Below are 27,325 nucleotides of genomic sequence, written 5' to 3' on the forward strand. Positions count from 1 at the left end.
GTGGTCGAGTGGTTAAGTTCGCGCGCTCCGCTGCAGGTGGCCCAGTGTTTCGTTGGTTCGAATCCTGGGCGCAGCCATCGCAGTGCTCATCAAACCACGCTGAGGCAGCGTCCCACATGCCACAACTAGAAGGACCCACAACGAAGAATATACAACTATGTACCAGGGGGCTTTGGGGAGAAAAAGGAAAAAATAAAATCTTTAAAAAAAAAAAAAAAAAAGAAGAGGAAGCCACTGAGAGGAGGCCCTCCTGTTATCACTGGCAACCACAGACATCCACAGACCACTTGCCACATGCCAGACACGGCGCCGGGCATGATAAGCACGACCCCCAAGGATGCGGAGCCTGGGGACCAGAGCGAGTAAGGACTTGCACGTTGTTGAACAGCGAGTGTGTGTGCAGCCAGCATATGAAGTCCAGCCCGAGTCCCTCTGACTCCAAAGGCCGGTGCCTCCTGGACGCACAATTCTGCAGCACGAAGCTGGCAAACTTCCTGAGAAGGGCCAGACGGTAACTATCCTTTACTCTGGGGCTTTGCCATCACTGTTGCAATTGCAGCAGGAAAGCAGTGCAGACAATATGTAAATGAATGGGCGTGTCTCAATAAAACGTTTTTTACAAAAACGGGCAGCGGATTTGGCCCAAGGACCGAGGTCTGCCATCCCTGCTCTCTAATATCCAGGCCTCGGGAAGTTTGGATCTGGGGCATGCCCCTTGTCCTAAAAGGCAATTATAGAGCCTCAAAGCCTGAGGCTCGTTGACGCCAAAAACAAAACAGCACCCTGACGCTGGCGGCTGTCAGTGACAGCATCCTCCTCTGAAGGGCTGTGGGCACCATGAAATGAATGAACTCACAGAAAGCACGGGCCCAGCGAGTGGGGCCTGGAGGGTGCTCAAGTCCTGTTAGCTCTCTCCATTATCATCCACAAAGAGCGGCTCACAGAGAGCCGGCAACAAAAGGAAGACCTGGTTATTGCTATCTGGAACAGGAGGGAGCTTCTCTGCCCAGCCTCGAAGCCCCTTCCTCGGGAATATTCCAAAGCTCTAAAATAAAATGCTAATGGGGAAAAGCCACTCTCCTCCCAGGGCCCCGCATTTGCATTTTAACATGTTCCGGGAGCTTGGCGACAAAGCCTACATTCTTCATCTGGAAGCGTCAGGTCACTCAGGGGCCCTGGAGAGATGCTGGAGGCAGAGGCGAGAGGGGAGGAGGGAGGAGAGGGAGGAGGAGGGAGGGGGAGGGGAGAGGAGGGAGGGGAGGGGGGAGAAAGGAGAGGGGAAAAGGGAGAAGGAGGGAGAGGGGAGAAGGAGGGGGAGGGGAGAGAGAGGGGGATGGGGAGAGGGAGGAGGAGGGGGGGAGGAGGGGGAGGCAGGAGGGGGGAGGGTGGGACTCCAGCTCCTCTCAAACCCCCGGTGGCCCAGCCTCGAGCAGAGATGGCTGAGCAGGAGGGAAAGCTCTCAGGAGATAAAGCCGACTTTGGGGATTAAAAACAAATGCCAACCCTGCCCCAGACAAGGAGCTCATTTGTGCTAACGCCAGAATTGTTATTTGTTAATTATGTGCCCGCCTCGGGCCATTAAGAGCCCATTTCCTGAGGGGAAGGTCTTGGCTGGGATTCCTGGGGGCCAGGCCCCAGGGAGAGAGGGGCCGGGGGCAGATCCCAGCGCCCCAGAACCATCCCAAGCCGTCAGGGTGATTTTAGGGTGCGACGGGGAGCTTGTGCAGAAAGCCTTGGGGGGGGCTGTGACCCGGCCTTGACGGGGCCCCTGCTCTGGGGCATACGCTGTCTCAGCTGGGCACAGAGCAAGCCAGATGGAGAAAACCCTGGGCTCCAGGAGGCCGGCGAAATGGTGAGGGCTGTACGCGAGGTCAGAAGACTTCTGAAACCTGGTCTGCCCTCTCCCCGCCGGAGGGCAGTGGTTTCCGTCCTGGCTGCCCACTATAATCACCAGAGAAGTTTACAAATGCACCAGTGCGGGACCCCAGCCCAGGGGGCCTGATTTCACTGCTCTGCGTGGCCACCAGGATTTTTACAACCTCCCAGAGGAGTCTAACCGCCAGAGTTGGGAACCCCTGGGCTACGGTGACTGTGGGAACATGTGGCTTTACTCTCTGAGCCTCAGTTTCCCCGGTTGTAAAAATCGAGTTACAATGCCAATCTTGTAGGAATGGAATACCTGTTGTGGGGTGTGTGCTGCCAAGCCTGGGAGAAGTGGCCGACAGTGAACCAGCTGGCCAGGGCCTGGGGGATATCGAGGGGGTGGTGTGGACCACTGCCCTCTCCCCCTGAGACCAGCTAGTCTTCCTTAAGCATCGCCCATGCCAGGCTCTGGGCTGAGCATGAGATCTCCACTATTGCATGAATCCTCAGGGTGGATATTAGGATTGTGGCCATTCTCCAGATGAGAAAACCAAAGCCTGCAGAAGGGAGGCGACGTGCCCGAGGACACACAGAGGCCAGGTGGCCCCTGGCCGGGGCATCCACCCCACCCCTCCTGGTATCAGCCACCACTTCTCATCCTTCAGAAGCCCTGAGACAGGCCTCTGCTCTGCTCAGGACGCTCCAGGCCCTGGGGGACAGAGCACCACTCCCTGTGCCAGCTCTCAGTGGCCCCCACGCCTCTCAGTGTCCACAGCGGTCATGCGGCTGCAGCCAAGACTCTGCGGCCATCGCGGCTCAAGGGCGCCCTCTGTTGGTCCCTTTAAAAACGGCGCTCAGACTGGCATCCTGGTGCCAGCTGGGAGACTCCATCTGGGAATGTGTCCACCCTTTCCCAAGGCACCATCGCGTGCACAGTGGGCTTGCTGGACCCACAGTGCCGCCGAGGCCAGAACGTACACCTGGGCTCCAATCCACCTCTTGGAGCCTCGTCTGCCCACCTGCAAAATGGGGGTAAGTAACAATCCCTGCCTCCAGGGGGTGCTGAGGGGACTAAGAAGCCCCCTGAAGGCCTCCCTCCAGCCAAGGTGGGTGCCATCGCGGCATGCATTCTGCAGGGGAGAAGACCAGGGCTGGCCACGTGGCGCACAGTCAACTAACACAAGCTGTTAAGAAAAGCAAGAGATTCTAATCTTACCGCTTATTCGCAGATTCAGGCAATGTTGAGCACCTACTGGGTGCACCCACCCCCTGAACGTGGGTGAGGGACCCCGTCTCACCCTCACAGTCGCACAGCTGGTGTGGGGGCTAAACACTGTTTGCAGGGCGACTCATAAAACATCCCTGGTCCCAACTCAACACCTGGAGACACTTTTTCCTTATTGCATTGGAACAGCCACGGGCTCCGGGGAAGGCAAGAGCTGGTGTCACTCTCAGGTCTCCTGCTTCCTTGGCCGTGACTTCACTGCGCTCGGCCCCAGTAACAGGCATTTATCATGCACCTACTGTGTGCTGGGCCTTGTTCCGGGTGCTGGGCACACAGCAGAAAACAGAACAGTCTCGACAGGTGTTTCTCTGCTCCTCCCCACCCTCTCTGCCTTCCTCACCTCCTGCTCCAGGCTCCAGCAGCAGACTGGGACCCAAAGATGTCAGGGTTGCTGGGAAAAACAGAGAGAGGGGCCCACACTGCTGGGCTGTGAGGACCGTGGGAGCTCCTCGTGAAGATTCATCATTTGGTCCTCCCAGTGAGGCTGACAGTGAGACGCCCATCTTCCAGATGGGCACACCGAAGCACAGAGAGGTCAGGGGCCTTGCCCAGGGTCATGTGGGATTGGATGTGCAGCCTGTCCTCCGAGGGGCCAGGGAACAAATAAGCACCTTCTAGAATCTGCGTCAGTGACAGGAGGAGCGAGGAGCAGATGGTGGGAGGGAGCAGCACGATTGCAGGAGACAGTGGGAGTCAGAAAAGGCCTCCAGGAGAGCAGCAGGAGAGATGGAAGAGAGGGTGCTCGGGTCAGCCACAGCACGCACAAAGGCCCGGGGGCAGGAACACGGGCACCGGGGCTGGGTGGAAGCTGGGCCAGCACTAATTCCTCAGAGATGACTGAGTGTCTGGATTCAGTGCAGGTCTTTCAAAAAACAAACTGACAAATGCCCCTGAGGTTCCAGATGCGCTTAATCTCTCTTTTTTTTAATTACAATTAAGGGGAAAGCCTTGCATTATTCTGGATGAGGCCTCGGCAGCTTGGGAGGTTTTACCTTTTCGAGGCAGCCTGGGCCCAATGAAGACGGCAGTGGATATTTTAAATCTCTTTTTAATTAAGGAAAAAGCCCCAGCTTGCGTCAGGGATGAACAGCTGGAGAGAGAACCTGGGCGGCGGAGCCAGGAAGAGGCAGGTGGGGCGAGGCATTGCCCTCCCTCCCTGTCCAGCCCACCTGCCCTCCTGCCCCCCAGCACGGCCTCTGGCAGGCCCGCCAGCCTGCCCGCCCGGCCACCCTTCCAGTTCTCTGTGGTGGGGCTGTTGAGTACCATCCCTGGCCTCTACCTGCTGTAGCATCCTCCAGTTGTGACAACTAAAAATGTCCCTGGACACTGCCAAGTGTCCCCTGGAGATGAGGTTGCCAGATAAAATTCAGCACAAATAATTATTTAGTATAAGTATGTCCCACGCAATATTTGGGACATACTTACATTAGAAAGTTATTCCTCATTTACCTGAAATTCAAATGTACCTTGCATCCTGTTCTGTGTTTTGTTTCTCCTAAACCTGGCATCTCTACCTGGTTGGTGGGGGGATCCCTTGCCGCTGAGAACCACGGCCATAGCTGTTACCATCGCGACAGCAGCGTGGCATTTCAGAGCAGGCGCCCGAGAGCTGCAGTACAGCCCGGGCCAGAGGGACCGGCCTCCCCAGTCTGCCCTTCGCTGCTGTGTGGCCTGAGCAAGTTTCTTACCCTCTCGGAGCCTGTTTCCTCACCTGCAAAGCAGCTAAGTCAAAGGGGGCTACATGCGGTTGGCCCCTGGAGCTTTCGCCCTGGATAAGGACCCAGAACCTGAAGGGCTATCATAAGGACGTGCGACATTACACGGAGCTGTCTGGGGCAGCCCGGCCAACAGCAGGTGCTTGGGCGGCCTCATCATGGGGACTGTTGTTGCTGTTGGTACCGGGGAAATCAGACAGCAGATTCCAGGTGGTCCCGGAGAAAGGTGGCGGGCGATGCTGTCCTGTGCAAACCGGGGGGCTCCTGGGGAGCCTGGGCCCTGGGGACGGGGACGTGTCCTCCCTGCCGTGGGCAGCTCAGGCCTGAGAAGGGCTGCAGACAGGAGGGCCGACAGGAGGCTCAGGGCCAGAGTGGCACTCAGAGCCAAGGAGGGAGTGCGCCGCCCACCACTCGGGGCATCGGCTCTGCCTGCGAGCCCTCCGAGGCCCAGCCCCAGGGAGCCTGGAGCGCCGCCACCCCCTCCCGTCAGCTCCCTGGTCAGCCCCACACGGGCCAGGCCTTTCAGGGCCCTCCCAGCAGCCATGTGCCCTGGAATCCAGAGCCCCGGGTGCAGGAACACCGGCAGCCACGGCCCCGCACGCCTTTGATGCCAGCACAACCTTGGGACCCATCGTGAGGGCGTGTGGCACTGGACCAGCCCAGGGCTCTGGCCTCGGTGGAGGGGACAGACAGTGCAGCGAGGACAGGACCCTCCTGCACAGGTGTCAGCTCCTGCAATCATCTAAACGATACCCTGAAAGAGAGACAGGTGTCCTTCCATCTGACAGCGCAGGAAACTGAGGCAGAGAGAGGCTGACCACTTGCCCCAGGTCACACAGCCAACAGGCCCACAGCCCATCAACCCCATAGCACACGCCCTGTCCTACGAGAGGCAGTGCCCCCTCTGCTGGAAAGTTCTGTCTGGTGACGAATGACATGTGAGGGTGACAGACAGGAAGTGATCCCATCTCCCCACGCATCCCACTTCGTCCGTCCTCTTGCTAAGGCTGGGAGGGGCCGGCCAGCCCTCACTTCTCAGGCTCGGGGAAGTTCAGGCCTTCCCCTGCGGGGAGGAGGTGAGACCCCAGCCCAGAGCTCTGAGGCGCCCGCTGGGACCCTCCCGGCTGTCCTGGCCCGGCCTGGGGGTCTGTGGGCTGAGCCTCGAGTGACTTCAGAGGGGGGTCTCAGAGGAGCTTCAGATGGGGTTTGGGTGGTAAAAGTTCCTTGCTCGCAAAAGGAGGGAGCCCACAGGAGCTGGTGGGCAGGAGAAACTCGTCTGTGCTGCTGGCATCAGGGGAGCAGCCGCCTGGGCGGGGGGGTTCTGGGGGACTGGAATGTTCTGTTTCTTGATCTGGATGCTGGTCAGTGTGTGAAAATGCATCCAGCGGCTCCCTTCCCACCTGTATCCCTTCCCTGTAGGTTTTACTCCAACAAGAAGTGAAATGTTTCTTGCTAAAGAGAAATGAAACATGAACTTCCCTGAGACGCCGTTTTTTTACTCATCAGATTAGCAGAAATAAGAAAGGCTGTTACCACACTGTTAGCTCAGTCCCTCCCCACGGGGTGGACGGGAGGGTTTCTCGGGGGGTCAGGGGGCAAAGCTCCAAAAGTAACAAGGGCACAGACCCTTCAACCTAGCAGTGCTGCTTCTAGGAAGGTTCCACGGCTCGGCCCCCTTGTAAGTGGATGAGACATAAGAAGATATAAGGCAATTTGGGGATGGGTTAGAACAGGAGGATGCATCCACGCAGGGGAATACTACACAGCTGTGAAAAAGGATGGGCAGCTCTGATCGGAACCATCTCCAACATGCATGGTTAAGTGAAAACAGTGAGGTGCAGAGCAGTGGGTCTAATGCCACCACGTGTTGGAAAAAGAAAAGGAATATGCCTATGAACACATTTGCATGTATATACAGAGAATATTCTGGAAGAAGACACAAGGAAGTGGTTGACAATGGCTGCCTCCAAGCAGGTGGCTGGGAGAGAGGTGAGAGCAGACTCACTTTTTACTACATATTCTTTCGCACATTTTTCATTCTGTACCGTGAAGATGTTTTACATATTCAAAACAAAGTAATTAAAAAGGGAAAAAACATTTTCTGAAGGGAGGCTGACAGACAGACTCAGGAGGTGGAACAGGGAAAGCAGGAAGGTGGGGCATTGCTGCTGCAGGAGAGGTCTGATCAAGGTGAGGAGGTGAGACAGCAAACAGGCAGCAGTAGGGCCAGGCAGAGAATTTGGAGTGTAGGCCTGGAGAGGCAGCAAGGGGCACAGGAACACTCCTTTTCCCTTGAACCACTCAGGACAACAGCCCAGTGTGTGGTCGCAGGAGCCCAGGAAAGCCGAGAGTTAATCCCACAGTCCTGGGGGGTGGGGGCGCTGGGTCAAGCTGGTCTCCCCAGGCCAGAGACATAGGCAGCTGAGAGAGACTAGAGTCCACCTGAGTCCTGCTCCCTCTCACTCCCAGTTCTCCAGTTCTTCTTCACTCCTCCACTTGAAGACAGTCATTGTTACTGTTTCCTTGTGTCTCTTTCCTGAATGTTCTGTATATATACATCCAAATGCATTCACAGGCATATTGCTTTTCTTTTTCCAACACAAGTGACAGCATTAGACCCACTGCTCTGCACCTCATTCTTTTCACCTAACTTTGCATGTTGGAAATGGTACCCTATGGTTTCAGAGCTGCCCATCCTTTTTCCCAGCTGCATAGTATTCTCCTATATGGCCCACCCTTCTGACCAACTCCTGGGCAGCCCAGACATCAGGAGCTGAGGCTGGCTGTGGGCAGGGGCTATGACTTAAAGCACAGGTGTCCTTGGGACCTGTCCCTTGCTGTCCCACAGCCCCAGGTCTAAGCCTCATCTGAACCTATGGACTGAGGGGACGCTGTGCTTTGGGGCCCAGACCCGCCCTCTAGGACCAGGCTTGTCCCCAGCAGCCCTGGGAGTGCTGCCTGCTGATGGCTCATACCTCCTCGGACCTGCCCTCAGCCGAGCTGGGCGGGACAGGGGTGGGGCAGGCTAGATGCTTAGGGTGCACGATGTAAGGAGGTGCCCACCCTCGGGGCTAGGCTTGGGCCTCATGCCCCTCACTGTGGTCTGGGCCCTGCCCAAGGTTATGCCCCCTCTGGGGACAGCCCCTACCATGTCCAGCCGGCTCCCCCTGCCCTCAGTGGGCGGTGATGCCCCAGCGTCCCAGGCCGCGGGCTGACCGACTGAGATGCCCTCGGCCGCCCTCCTTCCTCCCCAGGCGGCAGGCGTGGAGCGTGGAGCTTTGGCTTAAGCTGCCCTGAGCCAGAAGGACCCCGGCTCTCCCCACGCCCCCGGGGGCAGGGCGGGGCTGAGTAAGCCCCATCTGCTCAGGCTTTGCTTATCCACCCTTCCTCTGAGACGGCTGGGGGTCTCCCAGCCCTCAAGCCCCTGTATCCTGGGCAGAGATCTATTCAGAAGGTTCCAGAAAGAGCCCTGGATTGGAGCCTGCAGACGTGTGCTCCCAGCCAAGCTAATTTGCTCCTTGTCACCCCGGGCAGTCAGTCCCCAGTCCAAGCCCCATCTCAAAAGCAAGGACAGTGGGTGCAGACAGTGGTGCTCACCCCAGGCTGTGCCAGAGGATCAGCCGGGGGGCTTCGTGAACACCCGATGCCCAGGACTCACCCACGCCAGCCCAGCGCCCACCCTGGGGAGTGGCCACGGCCGCACCTTTCTGAACGCCTCCCTCGTCGTCCTGATGTGTGGTGAAGGTGTAGGTCTGGAATGATACTACTGCTTCCTGTTACCTTTATTCATTTATTTTTGAGGAAGATTAGCCCCGAGCTAACATCTGCCACCAATCCTCCTCTTTTCTGCTGAGGAAGACTGGCCCTGAGCTAACATCCACGCCCATCTTCCTCTACTTTATATGTGGGATGCCTGCCACAGCATGGCTTGACAAGCGGTGCCGTGTCCCCACCCAGGATCCGAACCTGCGAACTCTGGGCCACCAAAGTGGAAAGTGCGAACTTAACTGCTATACCACCGAGCCGGCCCCTCCTGTTACCTTGAAAAGGAATTCTTGACACCACTCCTCAGCTCTCATGGCTCTGCCTGCCCCAGCGACCTCCGCTCCTCCTGCTCAGCCCCCTAGTCCCGCCACACTTGCCTCCTCAACAGCTCACCAAGCTTGTTCCTGTCTCAGGGCCTTTGCACCTGCTGTTCCCTCTGCCTGGGACACTGTTCGGCGCATCTGCGTGGCCGGCTCCAATGCTGGCACCACAGACAGGCTCTCAGCGCCTCATCCCACTACTGTAGCCCTTTAATTCCCCTCACAGTTGGCACCACAAAATCTACCACTCTGGGTTGCACATTCATTTCCGTGTCTCCCACGCTCAGCAACTGTCAGCTGCACAAAAGAAGAGTGACACCGGAATCCAGCTGTGGCCTGGGCTCTGTCCCCACAGGACGGGGGCACCTGCTGTGTGCAGGGCTCGGTTCTCATGGGCCCAGGGGTGGACAGAGCAGACCAAGACCCCTGCCTGCTGGCAGTGGCCCCGCGGGGCAGCAAGGTTAGGGATGTCCCCCAGGACCCCATGGGCAGGAAGCTGTGCATTTCACAGACGGGAACACCAAGGCTCAATAAATGAAGACAGCGACCTCGGTGGTTTTCTGCCTCATGGCGGATCCCTCCACGTGGCCTTTCCTGCAAACGCAGGAAGGCCCCAACTCATCCTGAAAACTGCTCGGAATGTATCAGCCCGACGGACGAATGCCTCTTCTCCGCCCCTTCCCCAGAGCTCCCGGTCCCCACGGGTGGAAGCCCCAGAGTGGCTGCCAGTCCCATCGGGCGGCTACAGTTCTCTCCTCGCCCACCGGGCGCCCTCCTCTCCTTCCTCTGACGGCACCCGCTCCTTCCGTTCTTCGTCCCTTCCCGACTCTTTCCCAGGCCAGCTGCTTCCTCAGTGACGCCATCCTTCCCGGGGGGCCAGGCTGGCCGCTTCCATCTTAGCCCACGGGAGGTCGTCCTCAGGTAACAGTTCCCAGTAAGGTTCATCCCCTTCTTCCTCTCCCGGTTCCTCGGGGTCACGAACCGCCGCTGCCTTGCTCATCCCTGGAGCCCTGCACCTGGCCTGGGTTGGCGCACAGCAGGGACATAATCAATGCTTGTGGAACGAGCAGTCTCTCGACCAGCTCTGGCCCGCAGCTGTGGGGCTGCTGGAGCCAAGGGTTTACACACTAGACAGGGCAGTGTGGTGTGACTCTCACTTCCAGAGTGACCTGGGGCTAGTCTCAGGCCTCTGATCACCAACATGGAATAAAATACAGAAAATGGGCATTGGAACTGCCAGCCCCCGGTCTGGGTCACAGGCTGAGTAAAGGAGAGGCCCTGGGCCCCGGGAAGGGAGCGGGGAGAAATACCTGGGCAGTCAGGGTCCCAGCCCCGAGGTGGCCTGGGGGGGCTCTACCCGTGTCCTCCTTGGTCCCCCCCATCACCATCATCACAGATTCGGCGAAACAGACTAAAAACCCACCAAAGTCAGCCAAATCCCGATAGTGGGGCACCCTACAAAACTCCTGCCCAGCCCTCAGAACGGCCAAGGTCACGAAGACACGACCTTCTGAGAAACCGTGAGAGCCCGGGGGGCTCAGGAGACGGGATGACGACATAGAAGGTGGGATCCTGGCTGGGACCCTGGGACAGAAAAGGGACAGGAGGGAAAACTATGGAAATCGGAATAAAGCGTGGGCTTCAGTTCATGACGAGGTTTCTGCGCTGGTTCCTTCATCATCAGGAAGCTGCCACACTGAGGGAGTCAGTAACTATTGGGGAAACTGCTGTGGGGTATTTGGGAACTTTCTACTACCTTCTCAGTTTTTCTATAAATCTAAAACTGTCGTAAAAAATAGTCTTAAAACAAAGGAACCACTAACCCAGGGCCGCCTCCCTCTCCTGCCCTCTCCCGCTGGGCCCCAGGAGCACAGTCCGCTGGGACCAGCCCCGGCTCAGGAGCCTCTCTCCATGGTGATGCTGGAGTTGCCTGGGGCTGGAGCTGGCGCCCTCTGAAACCCCAGAAACCACGCCAGGCCCCCAAGTTGGCCCCAACCGGCAAGCCCATGCCTCCACTTTCACCTTTCCCTCTGAGGTCCTGGAGCTGCCTGCAGGATGGGAAGGCGCGAAGGGCCAGGGGGAGGGGCTGGGGGACCCTGTTCATAGGCAATCTCCTTAGTGCTTATCTCAGATCATTCTCAAAACCTGGCCAGGGGCTAGTCTCATTCATCACTCCATTTTACAGATGGGGAAACTGAGGCAAAGTGACTTGCAGAAGGCTGCAGTTTGTCAGGGGCAGAACTGGGATCTGAACTCAGATCTCTCTGAGCTCAGAATCGCTTCACCAGTGGTTCTCAAACTCGGGCAGGCACCGGGATCCCCCAGAGGGTTTGTTAAAACCCCCCGCTCCCAAGAACTTGACCGCCTGACTAATTCCCAGATGATGCTGACCAGGGACCCCATTGAGAACCATGTGGCCCTACCACGCTGTTTCCTGGCAGCGCCACCCGGCTGCTGACCGGGAACCAGGGAAACCACGCGCCCTCCCTGCCCTCTGCTGGGGCGAGCCCCTCGTGACCCGCCATGTGACCCTGAGCCAGCGAGAGCTCCCCTGTGCCTCGGTCTCCCCCTCCTCAAAGTCACCTCCACCGCCCAGCTGTCCTGAGGGTGGAATGAGCAAATTCAGGGAACACGCTTAGGGCGCAGTGCCCGGCGGCAGGGACAGCCAGCACATGCCAGCCCTTACATGGGAAGGGACCAGGGAGGCCCTCTTTGGACAGTGGAACATTCCTGCACATCACAGTGGCTACGGCCAGGCCATCGAACAGAGGGACCCCACGGAAAGCGCACCACTGTGCCCATTCTCCTTTGGAACCACAAACAAAAGGGTTTCGGCACAGCTGTGTCCCTCTCTGCGACGTCACACCCTCAGGACCACCCACCTCGGGCCGAGTCTTTACTGCCAGTCAGGAGAAGCACATTCCTGACCCACATGCGGGAGGGCTCAGAGGTGAAGTGACTTGTAGCGGGTTGAACAGCGTTCCCCCAAAATTCACACCCACCCAGAACCTCAGAAGGCGGCCTTATTTGGAAATAAAAGTCTTACAGATGCAATTAGTTAAGGATCTTGGGATGAGGTCATCTTGGACTTAAGGCTGGCTCTAAGTCCAAAACGGGCATCTTTATAAGAGAAAGGAGAGAGAGAAACAGGGAGGGGGCCACGTGAAGACGGAGCAGAGATGGAGGGACGTGGCCACAAGCCAAGGGACGCCTGGGGCCCCCAGGAGCTGGGAGAGGCAGGAAGGATCCCCCCCAGAGCCTCCACAGGGGGCGCGGCCTGCGACACCTGAGTTTCAGACTTCCAGCCTCCACAGGTGGGAGCGAACAGATTCCCGTTGTTGTAAGCCCCCAGCTTGTGGTTATTTGTTACAGCGGCCCAGGGAACGAAGCCAGCATCTTATAGGGTTAACGTGAAGCCCTAGCGAGATCATGTTGATAAAGTTTCTGGCTACAGTGACACCTTCAGATGTGGAACTAAAATGTTTTCCTCTGAAGAGGCTATACCGGTGGTGCCTGAAGCCAGGCCCCTGAGATCAGTCTGCCTGGATTCAAATCCTACCTGGGTTCCAGCTGTGTGGCCGTGGGCAAACTGCACTGCCTCTCTGAGCCTCAGCATCCTCATCTGGAAACTGGGACTCCCAACAGCACCCACTTCGTGGTGGGAGGAGGGCCGGGTGAATTGATGCATGCAGAGTGCACAGAACAGGGCCTCACCCAGGCTAAGCCCCCAACAAGAATTCACCATTCATCTTAATTATTTAACCCAGCCGTTCTGATTTCTGGAGTTTTTCCCAAAGAAATCCTAATTGAAAAAGTCAGAAAGCAAAGATGTTCAAAATGGTGTTATCTACCAAAAGCAACAAGTTGGAAACGAGCCAAAGACCAACTCTTGGCAGAACCTGAAACTCGCAATAACTGAAGAACTGTGAAATCATGCCGCCTCCAGAAATATGGCACAAGCACCCAAACGTTAAATAAAAAATTAATGGAAGTGCACGGAACGGCACATCCCAGCGTAGACACAGGGACCACCACACCGGCAGGCAGGGAGGGAAGAGAAGGTCATGCGGAGAGCGGGGAGGGTGACCGGGCTGCGGGGTATCTGGTGCTCCAAGTTTCCTCTTAAGTGGTGCATCCCTCACAGGAAAAGCAAAGCTGAGACTCCTGGAAGAGAAGGTCCTGGGTGTCTGGGCCGGTGGGCCTGGGTCCGGCTCGATTTAGCATAGAGAGAGGGGTCCTGTGTCCTGCCCCGGCCCTGTGCACTGAGTCACACCCAAGCCTGCGCTGGCCTCGCCAACTGTGCCGGGCGCTGCGGCTCCAGCCCCGTCCTAGCGCTGGCTCCTCCGGCCAGCCAGATGGCGGCCCTTTTCAAAGCTCCCAGACACGGGAGCATTCAGCTGGCTGCCCGGGCTTTCAGTCCCGCCGTAGACTGGAGATGGGGGTCTATTTCCCAGGGCCTCTCAGCACCTGCAGCTCTGGGCTCTCTCTCCTGGCTGAGCCCCCAGCCTTGGGCTGGAAGGTATGTGACCTCCAAGGCCATGGTTGATTTGTCAGAGATGTCCTGACACAGCAGCCAAAAGTGGGAGCAGCCCAAGTGTCCATTGGTGGAGGAACGGATAAACCACATGTGGTCTAGACTCACAACGGAATATTATTCAGCCGTAAAAAGGAAGGAAAGGCTGACCCACGCTGCAACAATGAATCTTGAGGACATTGTGCTCAGTGGACTAAGCCGGTCACAAAAGGACCGATACTGTATTATTCTGCTCACATGAGGTTCCTGGAGGAGCCAAGTTCATGGAGACAGAAAGTAGGACGGCGGGTGCCGGGGTCTGGGGGAGGCGGGTGGGGAGTGTTTAACGGGGACAGAGTCTCAGTTTGGGAAGATGGAAAAGTTCTGGAGACGGATGGTGGGGATGGCCGCACAACAATGTGAGTGTGCTTAATGCCACTGAACTGTGCACCTAAAAATGGTTTAGATGGCAAATCTCATGTATGTCTTTTACCACAGTTAAAAACCAAAGCAAACAGCTTGTCCTGAAGGCCTGGTCTGTGCCGGGCACAGGGAGACCCCCAGCAAACTCTAGGGAAGAGGGTCCTCGGGCTCCAGGGGCTGGGTCTCTGGACCCAACCACCGGCCTTCACCCCTCCGCAGGCTTGCTCCGCAGACCCCTCCCTCCCTCCTCCGTGGGCTCGGCCTGGAGCCTGAGGGACCAGGCTCTGCAGGGGACTCGGCTGTCTGTGCCTCTCCAGCGTTTCAGTCCCACCTTGCGAACAACACCCTGATTTTCTCCAGCGGAACCACTGCTCCCCATTTCCATGCAGCCTCAGAGGAGCTGTCCATCAAGATGCCCCACCCCCTGGCTAAGGGGCGGGCATAAGCCCTAGGCTGGGCCAACCAGATGCAGTCCCCGAGCTCACCTATCCCAGCAGCCAGACAGAGGATGGCCCTTCACCCTGTGGCACGCTGCATGTGGGTGAGGGGCTGGCAGGGCCACTCCCGGATTCAGGCCCGGGACACATCGGGTGGGGAGGTTTTGTCACCGAATAACTGGCTTCAAGGGGAGAGGCCTCTGTGTGAGCCACGTTGATCTGAGGTGCCCCGGGTGATCCAGACACCAGACAGAAAGGTCTAGAGCTGCCTTTGCCAACAGCTACAACACCCCTCGGTGACTCTGTGTCCTTCCAGAACTTTCTCCCTGCTGGCCTTTCTCCTCTCCCAGCCCACCTTCCCCAGCACCCCAGCAGGCCAGACTTCTATCTCAGTGATAACAGGCCCGCTGGGGGGGAGAGCAAACGTCCCCTGGGGTGTGCCTGGCACACTCAGCAGGGGCCTCTCACTCCTTTCCCGTCCACGGCCTGGGATCAGTCCACTTGAGGGGGAAACCGAGGTCCAAGGGGCCTGTGACTTTCCCACATCACTCAAGTGCCGGTGCGAGGGAAGGCCAGGAAGAGCACTCAGAGTCAGAGCAAGCATTTATAGGGCACCTACTGTGTACAGCTGCTGCCTTAAGTGGCGGTGCCCCCTCCCTCTCCAGGGCAGCAACGCCGGGGTCTCAGGGTCCAGCCTCCCACTCTGTCCAGCCTCAGTCCTCCCCCTCTGCCCCCTGAAGAGCTGGTGGGGCAAAGCTGCCCACCGGGCTTACCTTTCAGGCAGGACAGCTTCAGCCCCATGTCGGCGGCGCCTCGGCAGGCCTGCGGAGAGAGGAGAGGCTTGTTTTGTGCTGGCCACGTGTGGCCGGGCCCCCACCCCCAGGCCCTGACGGGTGCACAACAGGAAGCAGTGGGGGAGAGAAACCGCCGGCCCGAGGTCACGGCGCCTGCTGCCTACATCTGGGCTGAATTTGCTCAAAGATGCGTCTGTGCTGGCGGAAAAAACTTTCAGGGCCTCAAAGCTAAATATACCGGAGGCCCAGCAGCACGGCCCCGCTGAAGCTGAAGGTGAGGGCGTGGCGGGCGCCGACGAGGCGGAACCAAGCCCACCTGGCCTCTCCTTGCAGGGGGCCGCAGACGGTGGCTGGCTCCAGGGATGCGGGGCTGTACGGATCCTCGGGCAGGGCCTCGGGGTGGCCCTATGCCCACTGCATGGGGGCCCCTGTGATACAACACTGCCTTCTTTTAAAGTACAGATTCTCGGGAGACCTAACAGACTAAGCTGAAAGGGTGTTAAAGTTGTCCCAACCAGCGTCCCCACCGCCTTCCTGCAGGGAGATGCGCCCTTCGGGTTCTGAGTAATTGATGAACAGAACAGTGGCGGCAGCTGAGGCACTGGGCAACTGTGTGCTCTCGACACTCGATCCTCAGCCACACCCCTGTGAGGTGCTATTACTGCCCCATTTTACAGATGTGGAAATCAAGGCTCAGAGAGGTGGCATCAGCTGCCCGAGGCCACCCAGCTTCCTAGGAGAGTGGAGCTGGGATTAGAACCCAAGACTGTCCTGACCCCCAGCTGGGGCCCACCCCACAGGGGCCGGTGAGACTCTGCAGGCCCCTCTGGGGAAGCAGAGGTTCTTGTGTCCATGTTGGGAGGTCCTCGTGTCTCTGGGTGGGGGACACTGAGCTCATCCCTTCATTCACAGAGAGCTATGTGCCCAGGCCGGGGGTGGGAGGGTGGCCAGGAGAGGCGCCTCTCAGATCTCCCACCAGGTGTGGGGCTGATGTCCAGCCCTGCACTCTTAAGTCCATCGTCCCTGTGTCCTGCATGAGGCCAGGAGACGCAGGCACCCCGATGGGCAACTCTGGCTCAGCGACACCGTCCTTGGATGCCTCCAACGCTTCCTGCCTCCCTCATCCCTGGGGTCAGACCTCCCAGCCCCCTCCCATGTCCCCTAATACACTTCCTACACATTTCCCACCCTGCACCTGGTCTCCGAGGACCCAACACAAGGCCAAATGGGCCTTGAGGTTGTTTATTTTAGGCTGTATATTTAGGTTGAATATAGGTTGTTCAGACAAGTGGGGGAGATAGACAGCAAGCTGGCCCTGATGGAGGTGTGGTGAGCCCAGAGGAAGCAGAGTGAGGCCAGGAGGACAGAGGTGGGTTCCTGCCCCAGCCTGGGAGCCCATGTCCCTAAAGAGAGGCAGGAGTGGGCCAAGCAGGGAACAGCCTCCCAGGTTTCAGGAACAGAATCTGTAAAGGCCCAGAGGACAAGAAGGACGTGACCCATGGGTGGAACCAGAGAGTGGGGGGTCAGGGCAGGGATAGAATGAGGAGGGGCCAAAGATGAGCTGGACCCTGGCAGCTGTGGGGACTGGTTATGGAGTTCAGAGGTCATCCTGAGGGCACCGAGGGACAAGGCTGCATTCTAGGAGGCTGTGCCGGCCAGGGGCCCACTAGGCAACGTCGGGGACCCCCAGGCCTACACGACTTGGTTGTGCTGGTGGACCAGTGGCCTCGGCATGCCTGGGGGCTTGTTAGCAATGCAGCATCTCGGGCCCACCCAGAAGCACTGAGCCAGAATCAGTATATTAACAAGGCCCCCGGGGATTGGTGCACTTGTCAAGGTCAGAGCAGCTCTGCTCTGAGCCAGAAATTTGGAGCCTGAACACTGAAGATGGCGGGGCAGAGGAGGGAGTGGCAGCCGGAAGTGAGGATGACACGCAGGCCTGGGAGACGGTGGGATCCCAGGAGGGGCCAGTTTGGAGGAGGGGCTGGGATAAAGCCTTCAATTTTAGCCAAGTTGGATTTGTGGGCAGGTAGGAGGTGGCCTGGAGACATCCGTTAGGAGACGGACTGGGGGGCACCTGGGAAGAGGGGAGCGGGGAAGAGAGAAAGATGCTGAGAGAGGGCAGGAGAGACAGACAGACACTGATGGGAACAGATTCAGGACAGCTGAGTACAAAAGGAAGCGTTTCCCACACAGGAGCAGGTGCTGGAGCTGCCGGGCCAGGACCAGAGCCTGGCTCAGCCACGTGGCAGCAGGCAGGTTCCTCACCTTGCCAAGACTTCGCTCCCCTCATCTTTGAAACGGGGCTGATGCACGCAGCAGCCTCACTGAGCAGCAGCGAGGTCTGCACGGCGAGAGGTAGTGACTTTTTGCAAAAGGGCTTCGCTCTGAGCCAGGCTCGCAACAAAAGTCCAAGAAATTCAGCTGCTGCTATTACGTATGACAGTGACGGCGGGAAGGGAGGTGGTGGTTTCCAGCCTTTTCTCCATGGCCTCACTACTCATTGGGTGGTCCTGGACCAGCAGCATTGACACCACTGGGAGGTTGTGAGAAATACGGGCTCCCAGGACCCACCCTGCCCGCAGGCTCAGGAGCTGCATTTCAACAAGACCCAGGTAATGCTCGTGACAGCTGACGATGCGCTGAGCACCGCATCTTCCTGCACATCAGAATCGCCTGGTGCCATTCCCAGAGGTGCGGGGGGAGCTGCCTGGGGTGTGGCCTGGCACTGGGACTTTTAAGAGCTCCCCTGGAGATTCTAATGCGCAGGATGAGATATCAAGGAGAGCGTGTCCTTTTCAGGGGAACTGGAGAGAGTGAGCCCTAGGCCAGGGCTGTGGGGACAACGGGCGTCTTTCCTGAGCCATCAATGCTTGGCCAGCACTGGTCTGAGCCCCTGGACAGTCACGGTCAGTTAATCCTCACAACAGCCCTGCGAGGTTGGGACCATTCCCGTCCTCACTTCACAGCTGGGGAAACTGAGGCAGAGAGAGGTTTGTTAACTTGCACAAGGTCGTATGGGCAGCAAGTGACAGGGTGAGGATTCGAACGCAGCACACCTGTGGTAGCACGGACCCTACCTGCATCCCTCTCCTCAACCCTCCCCAGGCTGGGTCTCCCACCGAGTGGTCCGGCAGCCCTGAGGTCGGGACCGTCAACAAATAAACCCCAGGACCCCCGAGGACCACTGTGAGAAACACACCTAACATCACAACCGTGCAGACACACTGTGCACAGTGCATGCCGATCTTACAGTCGACTCTCTTCCGGTCTGTCTCTGCTAAGCGCCAGTCACAGCCCACCTGACAGATCTTACATACATGCCATCCCAGGGTCTGAAAAACGATTTACCCTGGAGCCTCACAGATGAACCACGTCAGGACTCTGCTGTGAAACACTCCGAGAAAACAACAACCAGAGTGGTGTGGGGCGCGGGGGGGATACAGCCAGGGGATACAGGAGCCTGCCTGCTGTTGACACGGGAGATGGGGTTCATGACCTGCCTTGGTGTTTGTGCAAAAAGTAATACAATGGGCAAAAGAAAGACAACTGTCCATTAGGTGACAGTGCGGGGCTGACATCCAGTTCTCCGGTTTTGATCACTGTCCTGGGTTTTGTAGGAGGTGGTCCTTCTCTTAGGAAACACACTGAAGTGTTTGGGGTCAAGCTCATCATTTTTGCAACTCAACTCTCAAAGAGTTCAGCCAGAAACTCATAACACGCACATACGTGTACAGACAGAGAGAGATGACGAAGCAAATGTGGTCAATGTTCGTCCCCGGGGAAGGACGGACGGGGGACTTGGTGTTCCTGCAACTTTTTGCTAAGTTTGAAACTATTTCGAGAGAAGTCAACAAGGGAAAGAAGACAATGTCCAGGAGAGACGGCGCAGCTCGACAGGAGCCACGGCCTCTGTGCCCGACGCCACTGCCCCCAGCCGCGGCACGCCACGTCACATCCCGCTGTCCTAGAACTTCCGGGATACAGCTGCAGGTGCGCTCCAGGGCCGGCGCTCCGGGCCAGGAAGGCTCTGTGTTACGCGGTGCCAGGAGCACCACCCCAGAAGAGCTGTCCTGAATCGATAGGTTTTGTCCCCAAAGCTGTCTTGTACTTTAAAAATACCCATCTCAAAACACCCAGGGAAAGAAGGAAGGAAGGAAAGAAGGAGAGAAAGAGAAAAAAGAGGACAAGGCCCTGGATTCAGGGGACACTGGGGGACAAGAAGCTGCGCCCTGGTCAGGTAAACGCCACATCCAGGGGTCATGTCCACATATAGCAATTCCATTTCAGGTTTCCAAAATTCCCAAATGGAGAGTCGTCACACACTGACTTTTCTTATCCCAACACACGATACTATAACTCTCGGCCCCATGCTCCCACCTCCCCACAGGGACAGAACAAAGGCAGTAGGCCCGGGAGTGGCCGAAGGAACAAGGAAGAATCTGGAGTCTGGAGGAGCTGTGTGACCTTTGGCAGGTCATTGCCTTCTCTGAGTCTGAGGTGGTGAAGCGCTGCCCTGCCAGGATCCGTGTCCTCATCTGTAAAACAGACATCCTGCCCCCAGCCTCCAGGACAAGGCCTGGGACAGCGATCACTGTCATTATCATCACTGTCACTGCCGTAGCATCCCCACGGAGTGCTCCTGTGAGGGTACTGCATTTGAAGACCCCCAGGAGCCCCCCTACAACATGGTTCCCGATTTGTGTGGCCTGCTGGATGGGAGGAAGCGCTCTCAGGGGATTCACTCGGGAGCATGGACACAGCCCACCCACGCCACTCCCTCTGCCATCAGGGCTGCCAGGTGGGTGGGGGCCAGGCCCCTGCAAAGAGCTGAGGCTTTATGGGAGAGGGCCCCCCGAGAATGGGATGAGATGTTGGAAAGGAGGAATTAAAGCGGGATTCTGCCTCCGTCTCAACAGAGCCCCCCTGTGGGGAGTGGGGCTGCTTTTCCCTGAAACGTCATCGTCAGGGGCATCACGACTGTCACAGCGGACAGGTGTCTCGCTGATGCTTTAAGAGGCCCAGCCCTGGGCGGAATTCACTATAAAAACGACTCCACCGACCCCCAGCAATGCCAAGAGAGAAGCATTATTGCCACCGTGTGGCACAGAGGAGGGAACAGAGCCCCACATGGTCAAGCGCCAGGAAGCTGCAGCTCTGGGAGGCCCAAGCTGACGCCTGGGCCCGCCGCGCCACGCCGCTTTGGGGCTGTACCATTCCACACGCCTCGGTTCTAGACTGTTTGGACCTGTCACAAGCAAAGATGCACATTTTTCTAATGAGCAAATAAAGACGTAGTGGGAGGAAAGAAAACACCGAATGGGGGGGTGGGCTTAGCTCGGCAAGATGGCAGGAGCGCAGTCGGCCCATGAGCGCTGCTGGCTTAGGGGTAAATGGTCTCTCTCCTTCACACATTTGCAGGAGTGTGAAAAACGTCCCTTTCATCATGAATTGGGCTCTGTTTATGTCCCCTTTGAAATATCAGATTGTTAATTATTTGCACAACAGCTTGAAGCAGAACAGGTTCTCTCTTGCAAGCAGGCATGAAAATCTCTCTACCACCAAATGGCCACAACACGACCCTCTCTGGGGACAAGGATGGGCAATGATAAAAACTTTTTTTTTTTTTGGTGAGGAAGATTGTCAGAGCTGACATCTGTGTCGATCTTTCTGTTTTGTATGAGGGACGCCACCACAGCGTGGCTTGATGACCAGGGTGTAGGTCCTCACCCAGGATCTGAACCCGTGAACCCTGGGCCACCAAGGCAGAGTGCACAAACTTAACCACTATGCCACCAGGCCAGTCCCTAAAACTTCCTTCTTATTGCAAGGATCCACCCCCTCCTCTGAGTGGTGGCCAAATAGACAGATGTCTGCCACTCTGCACACAAAACAGTGCTCTCTAAACCCATGAGCATCTCCAGAGGAAAGGACAAGCTTGCCTGCCATTGTTTTTACAGCCTTGCAGACAGGAGCCACAGACTACCAGCCCACAGCAGCAAGTGCTCGCCAGCAAACCTTCCACGGGTTTTCAATGCAAAAAGAAAAGTAAACGAATGTGTTCTTTACACAGAGTAAAGCGTAATTAAGATGTAACACTGCCTGCCGCAGACAGAGGACCACTCCCGGAGGGACCCTGCTTCTAGAACTCTGGCTCCAAAGTCAGCTGATTCCCTTCGGGTACGACTACTGTGGCTCACGGAGGTTGGTTCCAGAGTGTGAGAAAAACCTTTCCTGGAGTGAATCACGCAAATCTAGAGCTGGAAGTGGCCGTGGACAGGCTGCCAGATAAAGTACAGGATGCCTAATTACTGCATGGGACAGATTTAGGCTAAAAATTATTCATCATTTATCTGCAATTCAAATTTAACTGGGCGTACTGTATTTTTATTTGCTAAATCTGGCTGTCTTATTTCTAACACCTGGTTTCCCAGATGAGGGCAAGGAGGACCAGAGAGGGAAATCGAGTGAAAGGCAGTCAAGCTAGAAGTCTGATCTTGGTCCCTGGAGAGCCACCTTCCAGAGGAAATCAGAATAACCCCGTGGACGTCCTGACTCACCGTGGCACCGTGCCTCACCTCCTTAACAAGACCTCACTTGAGGACCGAGGAGAGGGCAGGGGCAAGAACCACAGCTGAGGAATGTGACGGTTTGCTGAGGTGGGTGGACCCACAAGAACGGATAGAATCAGGTTCCCCTCCCGGCTGGCGGAGTCTGGGCACGCTCTCTGAGCCCCAGTGCAAACACAGGGAGGAAGGTACAAACGGGCAGGCCAGCCGGGCTCCTAGGAGGCACGTGGCACATCTTGGTTTTCTTCCTTCTTTAGAAAAGGCACTCTCATTTAGCAACAGGATTAGAATTCCTGCAATTCCAGCCCAAGGGACTGTGCTGGGAACAGATGTGACAAGCATTAACACGCCTCCCATCCTGGGACAGAGTGCAAACAGGAGCATCTCCCTTGCTTTAGCTCACGGACTGGTGGGAGCCTGCGAGCTGCTCTCGGGGAGGTCAGGCAGCTGCCTGGTCCACAGCGGCTCTCAAACCGGAAGCGAAAGAGGATGGGGCCTGGGGAGGGGTAGGGCGCCCACTGAAATCCCCACCTGCTTCTCTGTCCCCAGGCAGGGTCTTGGGCCACCTGGGGTCCAGCCCTGGCCTCGCACAGATTGGCCATGTAACTTCGAGCAAAATCCTTGCCCACTGCCCGCTCTGTGCCTCTGTGTGATCAACGCTTATGATTTGTGTACCTTTCCGAACATATATGTCAATAAAAATGTTCGTTTAAAAATAAGGGGAGGGGCCGGCCTAGTGGTGCAGCAGTTAAGTGTGCACATTCCGCTTCTCAGTGGCTTGGGGTTTGCTGGTTCGGATCCTGGGTGCGGACATGGCACCGCTCATCAAGCCATGCTGAGGCGGTGTCCCACATGCCACAGCTGGAGGGACCCACAACTAAAATATACAGCTATGTACTGGGGGGATTTGGGGAGGAAAAAAAAAAAGAAAAAGTTCTTAAAAAGTAAAAAAATAAGGGGAGGGGCCGGCCCGGTGGCGCAGTGGTTAAGCACACACGTTCCGCTTCTCAGTGGCCCGGGGTTCACCGGTTCAGATCCCGGGTGCGGACATGGCACTGCTTGGCAAAAAGCCATGCTGTGGTAGGCATCCCACATATAAAGTAGAGCAAGATGAGCACGGATATTAGCTCAGGGCCAGTCTTCCTCAGCAAAAAGAGGAGGATTGGCAGCAGTTAGCTCAGGGCTAATCTTCCTCAAATAAATAAATAAATAAGGGGAATGCTATTAGAAGTCGGGTTAATGGTTAATTAACCACAAAGTTAGTTAAGAAATATGCAATTGTTTTTACAGCAGCCTTGAAGGCAGGAGCCACAAACTAGGAGCCCACGGCAGTGAGAGCTCGCCAGCTCACCCCCTGCAGGTTTCCAAAGCAAAGGGAAAAGTCAACTAATATGTCCTTTGCACCAAAGAAAAAGTGCGATGTCGTACTACCTGTGGGAGACACAGACGCACCCACCGGCTGCAAGGCGGTTTCTGGGGAAGTTCCGTTTCCTGATCTGAGTGTGCCCTTCTGATGCGGACATCTTAGTGTTGTATATTATACCTTAATATGTTAACGGGGGAGGCACTTGGTGGTTTGGGAGGCCTGGCCTAGCCTCTGCTGTGATCAAGAGCAACGCACTCTGAGGGCTAGGGGTTCAAGGCCTGGCCTTGCCACTGACCGCACCGTGACCTCGGGTCGGTCGCCTCACCTTTACCAGCTTCTGTGTCCTCCTCTGTAGAATGGGGATAACAGCAGCATGTGGTCAGAGGATGAAAACAGACAGCGCAGGTGGTGGGCATCAGCCCCGAGTGCAGGCTCTGGCACGCCACGAGGGCTCGACAAGCTCAGTGTCACTGCTCTCTTCCATGTCCACCGAGGAGAAGCGCCCATGTCCTCTCAAAGGTGCTCTCACCTGAGGCTCAGGGCCCCCCAGGCCGCACCCCGCCAGCAAGGGAGGGGCTTCCAGGTGGAGGAGATTAGGCAGGCCGGGCTCTCAGCCTCCTTGGGGCTGGCAGACGGATTAAGTCTTTCCATAAATACACCACCTCCCTTCCTCCCTCCCATCCAGAGGAATGAGTCCCCACGGCTGGGGACACAGAACCCAAGGTGGGTGTGGCCTGGACAGGTAAGGGGAGACAGGTGAGGGGGTGTTTTCTGGAGTTAACCCAGCCAGGGACAGGAGCTCCCCAAGCGCCCGCGGGTGCCAACCCAGGTGAGCCTCTCTGAGCCTCAGTTTCCTCATCTGTCAGATGGAGTGTTAGTCCCACAAAGGAGGCACTATCTCAGAGGTGCCTTCACCGCTGCCTTTCAATTCCTCTTCCTCCCTCGTCCTCCGAGATTCTCAGCTTGCACAGACTTCTCTCGGTTCCATCAGCCTAACAGCCAGGGGAGTCGGAGAGAAGTCCCCGCCGCCCGGACCCCGCCCACCCGCGGAGCTGCGGGTCCTCCTTTTCATGAGCGCCTCCCCCCAGTTCCGCTGAGCTCAGCCGGCCAGGAGAAGTCACGCGTGCGTTCACACTGGTCGCCCTTTGCGGTTTGCAAACCCGCTTTGATGCCCTGGGAGCGAAGGGGGCCCCTAAGTGAGGCGGTTCATAAATAATATATTTTGAAATACTCGATAGAGGGGAAATGGTTCCTCTCGAGGCCTCCTGCCCCCACCCCCGGCCGGGCTCCTTTCCAGCTTTCAGGAATGGCGCTCCGGGCCGTTCCCAAGGAGCTCGTGACAGCGTGGGGCGTCCGTTGGAGAGGGGGGGACCAGAGGCTTCCACGCGCGGGGACACACCCACACCCGCCCGGTGTGAGTTGCAACAGGGCCAGAGAGGGCCCCAACTTTCCCCAAGCCCGCAGCTCCGCAGAAAAGTCTGCGAGAAGTCGGGGGGACGCCTGGGCCCGCGAGGGTCCCTCGCCGCCCCTGCCCTGCCCGGGGCGCGCCCCTCGCGCCGCGGGAGATGCGGGGCGTGGACACCGCTCTGCCGGGCTGCGGTCTCGGAAGCGCGGCGTCTTCTGGAAGGGGCGGTGGGCAGTGCCGCGCCGGCCACCGGGGCGCGCGGCGCGGGGCACTCACCGCTTTCTGGTGGGCTCACTGCGGAGCCGCGCCCCGGGCGCGCGGGGCCCTCCCGGGCGCGGGTGGCGGCGGCGGCCGGGCTCGGGGGGCCGCGGCGACTAACCTGCAGGAGAGAGCAGCGGGGGTCATGGCCCGGGCCGGCAGTGCGCGGGGTCCCGCTCCGCCCCGGCCGGCGCTCGGCCGCCGCCGCCGCCGCGCGCGCGCCTCCCGCCGCCCCCGCCCCGGCCCCTCGGGGGCGGTGCCCGCCGCAGCCCCGCCCCGCCCACGGGCGCCGGATTGCACCGGCCGGGCGCCGCCTCCCCGGGGAGCCTGCCAGGGGCGCGCCCGGCGCCCGCCCCTCCGGCCTCGCGGACTGCTCCGGCCCGCCTCAGTTTCCTCTTGCTTGGCCCGGGAGGGGGTGGGAGGGACATGGGGAAAGTTTGGGCTGAGGCCCAGAGGCTCTCCGCGCGCCCCTCCCCGCGGCTGGGTGCCAGGCTCCCTGTGGCCTTGCACCCCAGCCCTGCGTGGTGAAAAAGGGGGCGGCGTTCCTCCATAGCCGGTGGCCCAGCTGCGGAAAGGGGAAGCCAGAAGTGGGAGGCTCCACTCTTGTCACCATCCCCAAGCTCCCAGCCCTGCGCTGGGCCCTGGGGACACTTTAGCAATGCGGCCCCCCATCGTGATCAAAGGGCAGCTTCCCAGGAATTAGGGTCTGGCCCTTGCGTTTTCTGCAAATGCTTTTGCACCCCACTTCTGGAGGTGGACCTGGGGGTGCAGCCCAAGAGGGCGTGTTAAGACTTGCCTCCTGGCCTGCTGGCCCGGTTTTGGGTGTTTGATGCCACCCCGCTGGGAGTAAATTCCCCAGCTCCCCACGCTGTGGGTGCAGAGGCCTTTTATCCAGATGGGTGTGCTAGGAGGCCTCCCACGGGGAGGAGGGCCCTGCAGGCACTGGCCCAGCTTGCCGAGAGGAACAAAAGCAATCCCCGACAAGTGTTTTTCATGTCACTGTCACAAGCCTGTCATGCCAGCTCCATCTTACAAGCCCAATGCCTCCACACCCTGTGCTCTGTCTCCTTCCTGAGGCTTAGAAGGGGAAACTGAGTCACAGAGCAAGACAATGACGCTCCCTTGGTGAATGCAGGAAAGAACTGAGTTACAGGAAATGGAGTCAGCGTCCCAGCTGTGTTGTCCCTTTGAGTCATCCCTAAAGATATGGCAATCTTTTGGTTCCCCTGACCATATTAAGTCCAGAGTGACAGGCAGGAAATGTATTATGAAGCCCCAAAATAGAAGGACAGAAGGGGGCAGGAAGTACCAATCCCCTCCACCACCTGGGGACGGCAGGTAGGCTGCGAGGGACCCCTGTCCTTGTTCCTCCCTGAGGGAACCATGGGGCCGGGCTGCTCCGAATCATCTCTATAACGGTGGCAGCAGAGGTGTGGGGAGGCCCCCAGGGATGGTAGGCACAGCCACCCACATTCTTGTTCCAGAAGGGTAAAGGTAAAGAAGCCTTGAGCAGGCAGAAGGCTTGGCGCTGGTTGTCAGATCAGCCAGTCTCTGGGCCCCGGTTTCCACAAGGAGAAATGGGGATTCCATTCATTTCAGCAAACGCTCTTTGAGCACCGACTCTGTGCCAGGCACCGGGTACCAGAGTGGACAGGAAAACTAGCCCCGACTGGACTCCAGCCATGCACACGGCCGGTGTCTCCACCGGCTCAGCACGGCCCTCTGAGGGAGCTGGTTGTCCTCTCGTTTCCCAGCTGTGGGGCCCACGGCACAGGGAGGTCGCAGGTCACCCAGCCGGTGAGCGCTGCCTTCTGACCTCTGTCCTCCCTTGTCTCCACTCCTGGGCAATCCTGCTCCAAGCCTGGGGAGCCGCCAGTTCCTGGAGAGTCTGGGGCAACTGAGCGCCGCGGGAGGGGACGGGCGCTGAGGAGAGGAGGCCCAGGAGGATGCGATCTCCCAACTGTCAAGGGTTGAGATGAGGCGTGGAAAGAATGCAGCTCCACATTCTTCCTCTCCTAGGAAGCTCGAGCTGGGTGAGAACCGCTACATATGTTCCAATGGTGCCCAGCCCCGGTGGCATGCCTCGATCGCCAGGGGAGCTCAACAAATAATAAATAAAAAAGAATAAAGTCAACACGCAGGCCCGGGCTCACCCCAGGGATCCTGACCAAATTGGTCCAGGTAGGGCCCAGGTGTGCGTGTTTTGTAAAAATTCCCAGGGGACGTTCGTCGGCTGCTACCACAGGGACCCTAGTCCCCAGCGGTTGGAAGACTAGAGACTTAAGAGATGAATTAACCTAAAGCGGTGCCTGAACCCTGTACAGATCCTAATTGGAACAAATGCCACCATGACAAGATATCTGTGAGATAAGAGCGGCACACTGAATACAGTCTGGGCGTTAGATAATATTAAGAACTTATTACTAATTTTAACAGATGCAGGAGTGGGATCACTGTGTTTTTTAAAGCCCTTATCTGTCAGTGAGACACCTGGAAAAGTATGAGTCAATTAGTCTGAAGAATAGCTTTCCTTTAAGAGATTCCAGGAAGGAGCCGCCCTGGTGGCGTGGTGGTGAAGTTTGCATGCTCTGCTTTGGCGGCCTGGGGTTTGC

The 27,325-nt window shown here is 57.8% G+C and overlaps 1 protein-coding gene across 1 annotated transcript in view; it reads right to left on the bottom strand.

The window, feature by feature from the left end:
* Window positions 1-24,942, bottom strand: part of C28H16orf74 (chromosome 28 C16orf74 homolog) — a 32,389-nt gene extending 7,447 nt beyond the window's left edge. Inside the window, exons 1-2 of the mRNA XM_070500694.1 lie at window positions 24,835-24,942; window positions 15,095-15,143 (exon numbers count right to left, since the gene is read on the bottom strand). Coding sequence (XP_070356795.1) covers window positions 15,095-15,122 — 28 coding nt within the window. The 5' untranslated portion in view covers window positions 15,123-15,143; window positions 24,835-24,942. The remainder of the gene's footprint in view (window positions 1-15,094; window positions 15,144-24,834) is intronic.
* Between the last annotated feature and the right edge of the window lie 2,383 nt (window positions 24,943-27,325).

This window comes from Equus asinus, chromosome 28 (assembly GCF_041296235.1).
Source record: "Equus asinus isolate D_3611 breed Donkey chromosome 28, EquAss-T2T_v2, whole genome shotgun sequence".
Lineage (NCBI taxonomy): Eukaryota > Metazoa > Chordata > Mammalia > Perissodactyla > Equidae > Equus > Equus asinus.